Below are 15,881 nucleotides of genomic sequence, written 5' to 3'. Positions count from 1 at the left end.
ATCAGTTTCTCATAGGTTGATCAGATAAGAACTGCTAATTTCTCTTGCTATTCAGGCCAGTCGTGGAATTTTCATGGCTGTCTGACCATAGACTTGATTTAGTATTTATTGATATTCTTGACTCTGCAGTATTCACATACTGTCACAGAATTAACATGTACATATGTGATAATGAAACAGTGAGACAGAACATGGAATAAGTGCTCATAACAAGCACAGTGGGTGAGTGTGTGTGCCATGGAGATAGCTGGCCCGGGAGCAAGTCCAGGCTCTGCCACACTCTAGCCCAGTAATCGGTGTGAGATATTTAAATGCTCAGAAGATTCTGTGAGCAGAAAATTCCTACCTCATAGGGCGTTCTAAGGATTGAAGGAGATAGCAGAGGAACCCCCTGCAGAGTTAGCTAGCAGCAGCAGTAGGGTGGGCTGCAGCTTTGGGTCAGCAGGAGCAGAGCCCAAGATGGGTATTTGGGGGCACAGGATTAGGGAAAGGTGCTGGGGATGCAAGATGGGAAGAGGGTGGAACTGGGCTATGATGTAGTTTCAGGTCAAAGTCTCTGGCCCTGACCTGATTCTCAGGGGGTAGGGGTGGGGTGCGGGCTCTGTGGAATATATGCCCTTCCTCAGAGTTGTCCACCCCAGGGCAGTGGGCGAGGCACCAGGTCAGGCAGGCCTTGGAGGAGCAGCATTGGCAACCGCTGGGGCATGCGGCACTTGCACGTAAAGGGGAACTGGCCATGGCCCCAGAGTGTCTAGCACAGGAGGACCAGCTGGAGTAGAGGGACTGACAGAAGCCTTGAGCCCTCAGTGGCTCAGTGCCGCAGAGTTGTACTTCTCACTCATTTTGCCCTCTGGGCCCCACAGACCTCTGTGCTTACTTGTCTGGTGGGGAAAGGGTGAGGGTCACTCCTGGGAGTTTGTAGCTGGCCAGGTCTGGGATTGGCCAGCATCACTTCTGCTCATGTGCTGTTGGCTGAACTGTGGTCACTCGGCCAGCAACATTGCCTTGCAGGACCAGCTAGGAAATGTAGCCTGGTTGCAGGAAGATGTGGGCACAGACGCAGTGAGCATCAGGGGTCTGTGTCCTCATTGGGTAGGAAAGTGGCTAATTTTTATTTATAGCCAAAAAGCAACATAAATATGGATTTACATTTCATGAGCATCCACAGTCCTACAACATTAATGAGATAATTACTTTTTCTTATCTTTGAACTTGTACAGATTGGGATAAGGTATATCCAGATTTGCCTCAGTTCTAAAAAATGACATTTGTTTTTATATTATATACTTTTTTGGCTTATGCTGTTTATATTTTATAAATGACTTTGTATTTTATGTATTTAATCTATATTTATCATGCTGTTAGGATAGTATGATCAAGTTTGCCATTATGCAGACTTGCTCCTACCATGTTTTACTTTTTCTTGAGCATTTTCTGGCTTAAGGAGTATAGTTCTAACTTGATCGAATTTACTTTTAGGATTGACCCTGTGAAAATGCTGTGTTATCATATGTGTGGTGCACGATTATTGCTGAATTCTACCATTTGAGTAAAATGAGCATGTGTGTGTGTGTGTGTGTCCCCATTTTACTTTGGTTCTTCTCTGGTTTCTGAGTGTCCTGCATCTTATAGTTGTACGATTGTTAAGTTCAGTCTACAGCCCAGAAGAAAACTGGCCTGGGCTGTGCTCCTTATTAGCAGTGTTGGAAAGGTATCCTACAGATCATCTATCTAATTTTCATTCTTCATTTCTTTTTTCTTTTTCCCCCCCCTTTCTTTTAAGATTTATTTATTTATTAGAGAGGCAGAGGAAGAAGCAGGCTCCTTTGGGGGAGTCCGATGTGGGACTTGATCCCAGGACCCTGGGATTACAGCCTGAGCCGAAGGCAGACGCTCAACTACTGAGGCACCCAGGTGCCCCTCATTCTTCATTTTCTATTCTCTAAAATTAGGGGGATGGTTGCAGGGTGGAGAAGAGTCCATATTCATATCACTTTCCCTCTAATTATTTTACATCATGACAGTGCAAGTTAAAATGATTTCTATCCTAGAGTTAAGTCAGGTAACTAGATTCTGTTGATGTTGGCTTCTCTTTGGTTCTGGTGCACTATGTTCTGAGTCTGCGCAGCCCAAGAACCTGCAGGCCTTATTGCCCAGTGTCCAGGATGGTCCATTCCAGCCTCCCTTAACATCCTTCCTAGAGCACTTAGCCATCTACTGTCTGTGCTTTGTGGGCAGCCAGGGTTTAGCTCAGCATAGTATTTATATTGGAATATGGGGTTGGGATTTCCTTGCTATTAGAAATAAGCAGTTTATTCATTTATTAAATATTTGTAAACATCTGCATATCACGCCCTGTGAAGAGCATGAAAATATATTGGTGAATAAAACAGACCATGGTGTCACCCCTCACGGACCTGTCAGTTGAAGGGGAGAGAGGAGTGGGAGTGGATTTGCAACAAGGGGTGGAATTGCAAGATGTTTGGATGCCTCATCTGTGAAGGCCTCCTTCTGTGACTCAGGAGTGAGAATGCAGGAAGGGGGTCTGTACTGATCCGTCTTGCAGTGTATAAGGAGACATGTCACTTGTCAGTAGCTCTGTGTTAGGTTTACAGTATGGAATGCTGTCTACAAAAAATGTCATGTACAAATGACACTAATGGCAAACACTGTGAACTTTTGTTATTTGCCAGGTACTGTTGTAAGTATTTTGAATGTGTTCTTTCATCTTCTCCCATGAGAAACAGGTACCGTCAGTATCCCTACCTTTTACAGATGAGAACATGGAGGCCCAGAGGGGTCGGTCACGTGCTTGGGGCTGTGCTAGGTGAAGGGAGGGCTGGCACTGCCTTCCGCTCGCTCGCTCGCTCGCTCAGCCTTTGCCTAGCCAGTGCCTTTCGGAGAGAGGACCAGCTGGAAGACTAAAGTTCCGGCAAAATATGACTGATGAAGAAAGGATTAGGGGGCTTTTGTTCCATGTTGCTAACATTTGAGTGCTTATGTCTATATGCAGTTAGACCGCATGTAGATAATTAGTAAAAGGAGAGAAGGTCTGGGAAGAGATGAAAATCACAATACTAGAATTCTAAAGGGAATTTATGATCCCAGTATATTTTCAGTTTAATACAAAAACTGTCTTTAGAAGTTATGAATATTTAAAATAATCTCCCAGGAATGTACCTAGTTCTCTGGCAGTGTGGAATTTTTATTGAAAACTAACCACATCAGTTTTTCTTTGAGTTCATTCTTGTTATTCAGCAACTGCTTCTTTCTAGAAATGGGTGAAGGGGGTTGAGAATACTTCCCCTGATCTCGACCTATGGCAAAGTCAAAATCAAACTTTAGCAGACCTTCTACTCATAATGGAAGGGAAGCTGGTCTACTTTTCCAGTTACATTTTGCCTTATCTATAATGAGAAAACCTATCTTTGGGAGGACTTGAAATTAACTCTGTAATGGAAAGAGAACACGAAGGCTGCAAAGAGCCCTGTTGTAGCAGCCCCGTGACCAGCCTGCTGGGGCTTCAATGGCAGGGGAGGGTCGGGGGCAGTAAAATGCACTCGTTGCATGGATTGCTTGTGACAGATTTCAGAAGAAAACCGAGTATTCTCCAGTTCTCATAAGCCCCGTGTGTAAGCCCCGTGTGGTGGGAGCCTGGTAAGAAAGCTGGCAGGAAGCATCGGGCCTTCACATACCAAATCGTGCAGAAAGCTGTGGTTTTTAGTCACTACAGAAAAGTCAGGAGCCTCTTTCCAAAGCTTCTCACTTCTTGTACTTGGAAGTGGAGTAGGGACGGGAGGTGACAGCCACTACTGGTCCTGGCCTCCATGCAGCCCCATGGAGGAGTGCCAGGTCCAGAGGCAGTTCCCTGGAGCTGACTTGTGCCTCCGATCCGAGGCACGGGTGACATGGACGGAGAAGCTGCACAGACTGGATCCTGCCCCCCTCCCCAGGCAAGGAGTGCAAGCGGGGCTTGCCAGGGATGGGGGAGAGAGTGATGTTGTGGAGCGGCTGGGACATTTTGCTTTCCCTTTTGTTGGAATGCACGAGACTGTTGTAGGTTCCTAAGAGCTCACGCTGAGTGCTGCCACTTTCAGAAGAGGGGTTAAGGGCTCAGTGGAAATAACCCTAGCAGCCTCCCCTCTCTCTCAGGAGGGACGTTTTATTCTGTCCATCCTCCTTTCTGACACAGTCTCCCCTTGTCCGTGCTTTTCTGCTTAGAATCTCCAGCTGACAAACTCAGGGGAGAGCTTGTCATCAAATCAGCAGTGTGATACTTTGAACCCCAGTTATAATTTAGCACCCTGTCCCTATTTTTTTAATGAAAAATCTGACCAAATGTAATAATAGAGTGAAAATGAGCAGCAAGGTAGAATGTGGTGTGTCGATGGAGGGGAATGAAAGCAGGTAGGACAATGGGATGCAAGGCGCTGCAGGGGGACAGGACCAGGAGTCCTGGCAGCCCAGAGTGGGAAGCACTGGGTGGGAGAGGAACAGTAGAGGGTCAGCGTTGTGACGGTGGAGGGGCCAGGAGATGCTCAGAGATGGCTGAGTACCCTGGGCCACAGGAGCACCTGAGCAGGAACAGGTGAGAAGCCACCGAGGGACACAGATGTGATAGGCCACCTGAAATTAAATCCAGCTTCATCCAGCAGCCCTCAGTGGTGTGTAGACGAGAGGGATGTGTGGGCAAGTCTCCTGAAATTGTGAGTTGGCAAGACGGGGAGCTGGCAAGAGAGTCAAGTAGGACAGGAGAAAATGGAGCATCTGTACCGAGGACTTACAGAAGCCCTTCTCTGTAGAGATTTTGTATTTTGACTGAGCATTTTCCACAGGGAAGAATGAGTTAGGAAATATAGAAATTTGTATATGACGTGATGGTTTCCAGAATTCACAATTCTGAGTTGGCTGTAGGCTGTCGTTTTCATAATTAAGTCAAGAGAAAATCTGGTTTTTAAGATCCCCAAATTTATTATTTTGTTAAGATTTTATATCATATGGGTTGAAACTCCCTGCTTCATTTTCATGTCATGAATAAAATGAACCTTTTGGGAGCTTTTAACTTGTTTTTTCTTTATTATTGAAACCAGGGGTGCCTGGTTGGCTCAGTAGATTGGCAAATTATTCAATATCCTGAGTTTCCATTTTCTGGGCTGTGAAATGGGATTCTTGCTCTTGCTGTGCTGCGCATTCATGAACTCCAGGGGTCAGAGCTCTGCACAGAGCTTGGTGTGTAGTATGTGAGCCATGGGTAACAAAGGTGGCCATTGTACCCAGGGACTCATGGGTCTAGGGGCCACAGTGCCCGCTGGTCCTTATTCCTGAAGTGGGTGCTCAAACAGTATCAATACTCGACTGGCTCATGTTGGCTTTGTCAGCATTGTTTAAATCTTGGGCAAATCACTGCATTCCTTAGTCACCGTATAGTAGGGATTGTATCCGGAGTATTGGCTCACATATGTAGAGGCTAAGCATCTCTGGAAAGTAGAAGAGGTGTCTCCTGCTGTGGTTGCCAAAAACTGGACCTTAGCCTTGGTTCAGGCCCTGCCCTGGGCTTTGGCTCAGGTCTCTGGCCTCCTGACATGGTTTCCCATGGGCTGCAAGACAAGCCAGAGAAGGACACCTGGGTTGCTCAGCGGTTCGGCATCTGCCTTTGGCTCAGGGAGTGATTCTGGAGTCCCGGGATCAAATCCCATATTAGGTTCCTTGCATGAAACCTGCTTCTCCCTCTGCCTATGTCTTTGCCTCTCATGAATAAGTAAATAAAATCTTAAAAAAGAAAAAAAAAAAAAAAACCCAAAAACGACCAGCCAGAGAAGCAAGAGAATTGGCATTGAATCCAACCAGGTAACCTACCCAGGTAGTTCCAGACTCAGCACTTCACCAGGCCATTTCCCGAGTCTTCTTCTCCAGGCCCATCCCATTGCAGCCCCATGCCCAGCACACAGGCAGATCCACAGATTTCCTTACAGGTCACTCCCACACTAGCCCAGGTTTTATGACTTGATTTTTAAGCTTGTTTTGTGATTCTCAGAACATGGACAGGCCAGACCCAGTGTTCCCAAAAGTTGGCTTGGATCTCAAGGTTCTCCAGGACAGTTCCCTTGGACTCTCCCAGTAGCAGTAGTCCGCTTGCTGATGGGCCACTTCTGCACCCAGTGGGCTTTTCTGGAGGTTTTCATGGGTGCTATTCCATTTACTGTGCATTGTTAAGTGCCACAGGTAGAACAGGCTTTTAAAAAGAGAAGAAAAGTAAACGTAGTTTGCAAAAACATTTTCAGTGTTGTAAGATGTCACATTTAGAGTAACTAAGTATATTAGTAATAAAGTGGCAGAAAAGGAGTTAGAATTTCAAGTTTATTGAGAAAGTGTGATTTTTTAAAAGTTGAGAAATACTGAGTTTTAAAGAAGATGTTTTTAAATGAATGTTATTTTGGTATCTGTATAATTAATTCTTTCTGGAGAAGTGAAAAAAATGGTGAGGCTTTCTTTAAATGCCTCACTGAAAAACAAAAGGCAAATGCAATGTGTTTAAAGATCTTTATGAATCCTTAAAAGGCCAACTGAAAAATGACTTAATTTTGTCTCTAAATAGAGTTTTATTGGAAGAATTAATCTGTAAGAGTTCAAAATGTCTTATCCAGTAAAATCTGACTAAAACATTTCTTTTGTAGCAGTATGGTCTCTTAAGCATTTCACATTGTCCTGTTTTGTCAGAGCTTACTGATGTTTATGGTACACATTCAATTTCTTTTTCTTAAGAAATAAAGCAGCTTCATAGCTGAAGCTAATGGTTGTGTTAAAAAGGTAGCAAATTATAGCATGTTGGAGAAGATCAGTGCCAGGGACACTGAATGTAGACGTTTAGCCTCTTGGATTAATGGGCAAGAAGGGTCAGTAAGTGCATGGATTTCAGTAAGCTTAAAAATAATGTCATCTTGTGCTGTAGTGATAGGAGAACATGGAATTACTGTTGCCATGCTGCATTTGGATGTTTGATTATGGCAAGATCACTTACTTTGTAACAACCTCTAATTATATTGGTGAGGGGAGGGGCCAAGGGAGACAGTTACTGATGTTTTCAGGTGGGAACCATATATGTATCCACTTCTGGAAAAAGCAGACTTTTTCTGCCTCTCATCCTGTTTTCTGGTTGTTCTGCAGGGCCCTCCAGAGTTCCCGCAGCATACACCTGGGCCTGTCCCCAGTAATTTCAGCCAGCCCCCACGACTCCCTCTCCAGGACCAGTGGAGAGCCCCACCCCCGCCACAGGAGCGAGACCCTTTCTTTTTAGGAGGTAAAGGACCTTGCAGACTCATGGAGCAAAGTCATATTGGGTGATGTGCCTAGAGATGTTCATTTTTATTTTATTTTATTTTATTTTATTTTATTTTATTTTATTTTATTTTATTTTATTATTTTATTTTATTTATTTTATTATTTTACTTTATTTTTTAATATTTTATTTATTCATGAGACAGAAGCAGAGACAGAAGCACAAGGAGAAGCAAGCTCCCTGCAGGGAGCCTGATGCAGGGCTCGATCCCAGGACCCTGGGTATTATGACCTGAGCTAAAGGCAGACGCTCAACCACTGAGCCACCCAGGCTCCTGACACATTGATGTTTTAAACAGGATTGAGCTTCTAATAGGAGATTTTTGTTAAGAGTGCCAGATTTTTGTACTGGAGCACTTCTTTCATTTCAGTGCTAAAATTGGACATTGTTGGTGCCTGCAATGTGAGAATCTCATACAATTTGTGAGGCAGTCTCCATAGAAAATGAGTAATGAAGCAATCTAGAAATAAGTTGTAAAATGTAGCATTCTTTTCAAACATTCACATCCTGTCCACCACTTGTAACTTGTTTTCCCAGTAGGATGATACATAAAACTGCTCTTGTGTGACGGGTGTGTTGTGTACAATAGAGGCTCATGTGGCCTATCTCTCAGTTTCAGGTGAACCGAGGTTCCCAAGCCATCTCTTTCTAGAACAGAGAAGCCCCCCTCCGCCGCCACCACCCCCCACACTTCTTAGCAGCACCCACCCAGTGCCCACTCCTAGTCCCTTACCGTTCACTCAGCCTGGACCAGCATTTAATCAGCAGGGACAGCAGCCTGTGTTCCCCAGGGAGAGGCCCGTCAGGCCCACCCTCCAGCCGCCGGGTCCAGTGGGGATCCTGCACTTCAGCCAGCCTGGCTCAGCGGCCACGCGGCCTTTCATCCCTCCTCGGCAGCCCTTCCTGCCTGGCCCGGGCCAGCCCTTTCTGCCCACGCATGCACAGCCTAACCTGCAGGTATGTATCTTGGCAGGCTCCATGGAGGAGGGTTGCTCCTGGAGCTCTGGTTCTTTGTTTCATAAGATGAAGTTTCTTCTTTCCCTTAGAGTCTTCTAAACTGTAGAGATTAAAGAATAAGGGTTTAATTTTAAATATACTACTTACTAAAGACAACTTTGTTGATAATACTATTTTTCTCCCTTCAAAGAAGAAATGGAAAAAGTGATTGTCATTTTTTGGGGAAATGAAAAAAATTTTCAGATTTTTTAAAGGTGATACTGCTAATAAAGGTAGGACGTGTTTTGATAATACGTTGCATATCATTGCAAGATTCCTGAAAGGTTTACCAGTGGAAATAAAAGTTTTTTTGTTGGATTATGTTCCTGTAAAATGTAGCTGCAGATAGGTTCTTTGCGTGGGAGAACCGTGTTGCCATTCCTCTGTTATTTGAAAGATTTGAGTGCCCTCTGCTTTAGGTTGTGTTTCATGGGGGGACTTGGAGCGTCTATGAGATTGTTCTTGCTCTGTGTGATTCTGCTCAGATGTAAGCTTACTATAAAATACAGAATGATGGGATACTTGAATTAACTATTTAGAAACCTGTAGACTATTGAAAGTTAAAAAAAAGAAAAATTATTATCTTGGGTGTTAAAGTAGGATAAAATGTTCCTTCATTTTTCTTTTTTTAAAAATGATGACAAATATATCTTCGTTGCAGAATTATTCAAGTGTAGGTAAGTATTTAAAAAGGAAGTTAAGAAATCCCATCATCTGGGAGTGGTCATCGGCAACATTTGGATCCTTGTGCTTTCCTGTGCCCTGAGCACCCTGGGCACCCTGCTCTTGTGCGAGTTAACACAGGGTCAGGATCTCCTGTTCCTCAGTTACCTTCCGCCGCATTATGGGAGAAATGCTGCACACTTTTACGTTTTATGGCAGCCGCCATTCTTTGGACACGTTTGTTGGTTTCAGTTCTTCGGTATCCCAGCCAAAGATGCAGGCAACATCCCTGACATTGTGTTGGTTTGCATCCTTAGTCATTTACTAGAACAAGTTCCTGGAATTTGGGGATTAAGAGGATGTAGAGCAAATATAAAGTGTATGAAAACAGCTTTGGCTTTTTATTGCATTAAAGATCATACTACCTCTGTCAACCAATGTAAAGTGAAATTCTAGTGCCCCTGTGTGGTTCTGGTGTTTGGCTTTCAAGGGGATGGCTGAATGGGAGCATCACTAGTACCCACATTCACAAACTGTTTCTCTCTCCTTGGCATGGAAGGGGCCCCTGCATCCTCCACTGCCTCCTCCGCACCAGCCACAGCCACAGCCACAGCAGCAGCCTCCCCTGCAGCCACAGCACCAGCCCCCGCTGCAGCCACCCCCACAGCACCAGCCACCTCCACAGCCGCCACACCAGCCGCAGCACCACCACCACCTGTCTGTGCCGCCCCCACCACTCATGCCCATGTCGTCGCAGCCGCAGTTCAGGCCTCATGTTCAGGCGGCCCAGCCTCCACCCAGCAGTGGCCGGATGCAGTGCCCCCAGCGCCAGGGGCTGAGGCATGTGAGTGTCCCTCGGTATTTGATGTCTCCGTGGGTGGGGGGTGGGGGAGGCCCTCCACTCCTGATTGAAGTACTGAAACGTGTGTATGTTTAAAAAATGGTGAGGAAATATATTTTCTTGACAACAGAGATTAGTACATCCCATTTGTGCCTGAAACACTGCATTGACACCTTCTTACTTTATCTTACACATACATATCTAGATATTCTCACCGCGATAGATGGTATTATTTGTGGACACATTATTTGAGCAAATATTTGCCAGTAGCTTCCTGTTTGATGGCTGGATTGTCTGAATCTCCTTGGGCTCTGAATAAATCAGTAAAGGAATTCAGGAAGAATTGATTGATCAGCCTCTGTTGCTAGAAGCCATTCCAGTTCCTGGGAATGCAGCAGTGAACACAGGAGACCAATTTCCTGCCTTCAGCAAGCCTATATTTAATGGTGGGAGATGAACAGTACGTTTAGTTGTGAGGGTACAGGCTCATCTTGCATCGAAGGAAACGAGGAAATGTGCATTGCTTCACAAACACAAGACATTACTGTTGCCTTGTCGTCCATTAAATAACTCCATAAGGAGGCTGATATTCTGCTTGGCCAAGGTGAATTAGTTGGGTTTTCCCTTTAGTACAGAGTCCCTTTGACCTGGAGCTTCAGGCATATAACTTAGCTGCTTTTAATTTCAATTTTTCTCATACCAGCCTCTCTTTCTTTCTTAAAGTAACATTGAGACTAACATGATATAAGAATGGAGGAGGGACTTACGGATAGGTGCATTGTAACTTAGGCTTCACTTTCTTTGAATAGTGGTGGACTGCACCCCCTGCCTTGCACCCATAAATATTGACCTGGTGCTCTCAGAGCTCAGTCTCTCCCAGCCATTCCTCCTACCTGTAAGCTCCTCTAGGTGCTGGGTCTCTGTTGCGAATCCCAGGGATGAACATGGCTATGAATTTCCTCTCAAATAAAAGTTTTGAACATGTTTCTCTTGGAAGATGTAGTTTTTCTTAGGATACTGACTTATTGCTTATTTTCTTCCACCTTAAATTTAGGGGGCCCAGTAAAAGTGCCAGTAAGCCTTTGTGAGCCCTATCACTTCTGTGACAAATGTCAATCCCCATACTAAGGCACCAACTGCAGCCCCCTGGCATAATTTCCATTCAGGAGGAGCCTGTCTATAGGCAAGTATGATAACCTTGGCCAGTCCTAATCCTCAATGGTAATGTGTGCTGCCCCATAGAGCAGGAACATTCACACATGGAAAAAAGTGTTCACCGTAGGAAAGTTATCCACCCCAGGAGGAGAAGTCCTTTCTTAATTAAAATGATTTTTAACAATATTGTTATCTAATAATTTGCCTTTCAACGTTCTTTCTCCCATTTATCCCATTGTAATTTGAATTTCTGTCTTCTTGTAATAGAATACAACTTCTCAGAATGTAACCAAACGGCCAATGCAGCAAATGCAGCCAACTGCTCCAAGAAACAGTAATCTGCGCGAGTTGCCAATAGCGCCGTCGCACGTCATGGAGATGAGTAGCAGCCGCTGTTCGTCCACGCCTGCAGCTCCAGTAAAGCCTCTCGCCAGCACGTCACCGCCCACGAGGCCAGGAGGTGGGCCCCGGAGCGCACAGGGCAAGACTGAAGCCAAAGTCAAGCCAGTCAGCCCTGTGGTTCAACCCAAAGAGGAAGCAAAAACAGAACCAGAGGTAAGATCGTTTTGATTTAAAAATATTTGATCTCAAACAGGAAGCCATATAATCAACTTGTACCTCTTAGTTTACTCTTATCCATTGAGTTTTTCATAAAATCTTCACTTTTTTACCACTAGATTCTTTCTTGAACCTAACAGCCATGTCCATGTAAGACATACTTTTATCCTCAGGGGTTTATGATATTAGATTGTGTTTCTGTATTTGTGCAGTTGTAGTTGATGCTGTAGAACTGTTATCTTCTAGGGGGATAGCAAATTATTGGATCTGTTTGCCTGATGCTTCCGTGTTATAGGGATTCCATCCAAGGCTGCTCCCTAGAAATACAGATGCAGCAGCAGTTGAGCAGTATCTGTGAGACATAGGTTTTAACCATGCATAGGAGTCTACTGTTCATAGGCATGCCCTGGGAGGGGCCACCATTGCTAGCAGTGCTCTGGGATATGGGAAAAGATCAGGATAATAGAAGTTACACCAATATTTTTAAAAACTATGTAGAATGTATAGTAAGTTTGTATCATTTATTAACATAACGTAATGAAAGAATACCAGCTTAAAGAACTTCCTTAGATAATATAGGCATGAGAGGATAAGTCACGTTTTCATAATCTGTTATCTTTCTGTTGAAATTGGGGGGGTGGAGTCAGATTTTCCTAACAAATCTTTTCTTTTTTAAAAAAAAAAGATTTATTTATTTGTTTTTTAGAGAGGGAACACATGGAGGGGCGGGGGCAGAGGAGGAGGAAGAGAGAACCCCAAGCCTCACTTAGGGTTCTTAACTCACGACCCTGAGATCATGACCTGAGTTGAAATCACGGGTCAGTCGTTTAACTAGCTGAGCCACCTAGGCGCCCAGATTTTCCTAAAAAATTCTTGCAGCAGTGGCAATGTAATGTTACCACTAGGAAGTAAACACAAGGCAAAGGTACAGAATTAACTGTATAATATACTAAGATCATATTAGAAGAAGGGTGAGTTTTTTGGTTTTGAGATCAATATATGAAAAAATTAGGTAGGTTTACAAGTGGACTGGGGTAGTTCATAAAAAGAAATTTATGCTAAAAATTTTATCCTGCTTATATTCTTTATAGGAACCTTGTATGTGTAACCCGATCTGGGTCAGAAAAATTAAGTCACACAGCACTTTGTTTTTATAGTAACAGTGCCTGGATAAAATGAGGAAAATAAGCTTGAGGCACACCATTAGCCACTTGTGGCGATCCTCTTGACAGCAGTGGATTTAAGCAGGCTTCTGAGGAAGTTTCTGTGGAATCAAGCAGGTGCTTTGTATATGAAGTGAAATTTGCAGGTAGTCCTAGTATAAATTGAATGTCTTCATGTATTCACTTTTAATTCTGTGTACACATAAAATGGGACCAAGAGTAAAACTATTTTTAAAAAGTCTTCTATTTGTTTTCCTTAGGTAAATGTGGTTTATTGTGTTACGTTCACCCAATTGATAATGATATAATAAAGAACAAATGTACCTAGAGGTATTTCTTCCTATGTATTTGAACATATATTTTCTTTAATTTTCACTTTTTTTGAACATATTTTAATTTCTCTTGATTGCTTGGGGAGAATCCTAGTGAATATAAATGATTCCCATGTTGAGGCAGTGGGCACTCAAGACCTGCTTCTTCCCCCGCAGTCTGCTGCTCCCTGAAAGCTCTGGCCCCTAAGCCTTTTGAACTGTTGTCCACGTATTACTATTTATCTGTCTTCCTTTAACACTTTTTCTTGCTCTGGATGCTTCCCTAAAGGCCCTCATCTATCTGTCTTCAGAATTGCCCTTTCAGGTCTGTCCTAGACTTTGAAATGAGGTAACCAAGTTGGTTGGAATGACTTCTGAAATGCTGAGGAGTCCTGATGAGACCCGGCTCTATGGCCTGTAGGTCAAGTATGTGGGCTCTAGGAGCACCCATGGACGCCTCAGTTGCCTTTTGGTCTTAATTCCCAAGTCTTAAGGCTTATTTGTTAACAGCTGAATTATGAAGAAATTAAATCCTATTATGTTCTTTTGTAAAGGATCTCTGGTTGAGGATATCTGTGATTTTTTTTTTTTTAATTATAATTTTTGACAAATGCTTAACGTTTAACAAACTTTCCCCATTGGATGCTTTTTATAAAAGTTACTGAACTTTCTCAAAGATTTTTTTGGATAGACTTTCAGAATGGTTTGGGGCTGGCATATTAAAGCATTCCTTATATACCATTAATATTCCAATACTGCAATTGGCAGCATTTTGATTCTGTGGAGGGTGCATGAGTTCAAGGTCAGAGAGATTGACTTGTGCTGTTCATTATAACCAATTATTCTGTGACAAATGAGTTTGAGATCAGGCTGAAAATTCTGTACGAAAAATCAATAGTTCTAATCAGGCCCTTTCAGGTCATTTATACCCACCTTTTGTTGGTTCGTCAGAGAAGAGCCAGATAAAACCTGTGTGACAGCACGGTCTGCCTACTGTTGCCATTTCCATTCGAAACATATTTTGATATCTTAAATGAATAGTTTAATTGGTTTCAAACTTGTAAATGAGTAGAAATTTACATTATTTCATTTTTAATATTCTGATAAGATTTTCCAAATTAGCTTTAGCTGTGTGTGATTTTTTTTTTCCCTCCCCAGAGGAAGGAGTTACACTTAAAGTCTATAAGCAGATTTTGAATGGCTTCTTTCTGATCCAGAATTAAGCGTTTTGGGAAGGTGCATTTATTTTCTCAGTGTCTTGTGCTGACCTGGGATGGCCACCATTGTCTTCGGCTCTGTGGTAAAGCAGGCCCATTTTCTTTTGCAGTTTCCTGATGAAGACGAAGAGACGAGGTTGTATCGTTTGAAGATAGAAGAACAGAAGCGCCTCCGAGAAGAGATCCTCAAGCAGAAGGAGCTGCGCCGGCAGCAGCAGGCAGGTGCCAGGAAGAAAGAGCTGCTTGAGAGGCTGGCCCAGCAGCAGCAGCTCCACCTGCCCCCCACCGCGGCAGAGCAGGAGCAGCAGGCGGCTTCACCGTTGCCCACCAATGGAAACCCACTGTTACCCTTCCCAGGTGCACAGGTCAGACAAAATGTGAAAAACAGACTTCTCGTGAAAAACCAAGATGTCACTGTTTCAAATGTTCAGCCCAAAACATCAAATTTTGTGCCATCTGGTGCTAACATGCAGTATCAAGGACAACAGATGAAACCATTGAAACATTTGAGACAGGCCAGAACCGTACCTCAGAGTCCAGCTCAGCACAAGGTCCTGCAGGTAAAACCTGCGGACGGGGAGGGGCCGCCACCCCCCTCACAGACCGCTCGAGTGGCGTCCCTGCAGGGCCGGCCCCCGGACGCCAAGCCCGGCGCGAAAAGGACTGTCATGCACCGGGCAAACAGCGGCGGCGGAGATGGGCCGCACGTCAGCTCCAAGGTCAGGGTGATTAAGTTGTCAGGCGGGGTAAGTTCGACGAGGTAACTGGTGCCTCTTGGAATCTGTGCTTCACTCAGAATGCCCCCATTCCCAAGGAAGGTTCTTGCAGAAAGGGAAGTTATAACTGCCTCACTTGCAATCATGTGGTCCAGCCCTCCATACTACTCACAGTTGGGTGCAAGGGTTGTCATTGCGATTTTCCTTTCCACTGAGCCCTGTGTTTCCATGGTCTGTCTGGGGTCTTAAAGCAAGGCCAGTGTGACAGTCCCCATGGTAGATGTTTTGCAGTTTTAGCTTACTTTTATAGATAATCTGTGACAAAACCATCAAGTTTATTTTAAAAATAAAATTTCCTTTGCCACAAAACAAGTATACTTATCTGTTGTGTGTAGCTTTAGATTCAGTGAGCAGTGGTGGGTGGGGGGCAGGCGTGTGTGTTGTGTGGCTCCTTTTAAGCAGTGTTGTTTCGGAGACTGTTTTCTGTCTCCTCTTGTCAAGCTAATCTCCCTTGTTGAAAAAAAAAAAAATCGACAGGATTCTCAAGAAAGTCCTGTATGGTCTTACTGCAGGTTTTCAGGAGTGGAGCACACCTCCTTTGTTTCTTTCCTTTTGGATGGTTCCCCCTATAGATCATATTCAGTGGGGCACCGTCCTTGGGTTTAGAGAAGTTAGGAACGCAGTTGCTGCAGACAGACTCGCACAGCGGAAGATTCTCCATCAGGGAGTGCTCTGTAGCTCTGTAGAATCCATGCTTTCTCGCCCTGCCACATGTTCTTGACTTGCCCACAGGGGGTGACTCACCTGTGCCATGGCCAACTGTCTGTGTCAGGGTGGGCCATGCCCTGGAGCAGTGCTCCGCCTATGCACCCTCTCTATTGTGCATTGAGGAAGTGAAGAGCTGGGGATGCGGGTGGTCAGAGCA

At 44.2% G+C, this 15,881-nt stretch overlaps 1 protein-coding gene across 4 annotated transcripts in view; it reads left to right on the top strand.

Annotated features, from left to right (window-relative positions):
• RBM33 (RNA binding motif protein 33) overlaps positions 1-15,881 on the top strand; it is a 137,897-nt gene that overhangs the window by 86,769 nt on the left and 35,247 nt on the right. For all 4 annotated transcript variants that reach the window (XM_077849541.1, XM_077849539.1, XM_077849538.1 and 1 more), the window contains 5 exons: positions 7,165-7,297; positions 7,950-8,293; positions 9,555-9,839; positions 11,259-11,546; positions 14,351-14,986. In XM_077849541.1, the coding sequence (XP_077705667.1) occupies positions 7,165-7,297; positions 7,950-8,293; positions 9,555-9,839; positions 11,259-11,546; positions 14,351-14,986 (1,686 nt within the window). The remainder of the gene's footprint in view (positions 1-7,164; positions 7,298-7,949; positions 8,294-9,554; positions 9,840-11,258; positions 11,547-14,350; positions 14,987-15,881) is intronic.

Source organism: Canis aureus, chromosome 15 (genome assembly GCF_053574225.1).
Source record: "Canis aureus isolate CA01 chromosome 15, VMU_Caureus_v.1.0, whole genome shotgun sequence".
Classification (NCBI taxonomy): domain Eukaryota; kingdom Metazoa; phylum Chordata; class Mammalia; order Carnivora; family Canidae; genus Canis; species Canis aureus.
The sequence above is the reverse complement of the archived record's forward strand: the minus strand, read 5'-3'. Positions and strand labels throughout refer to the sequence as shown.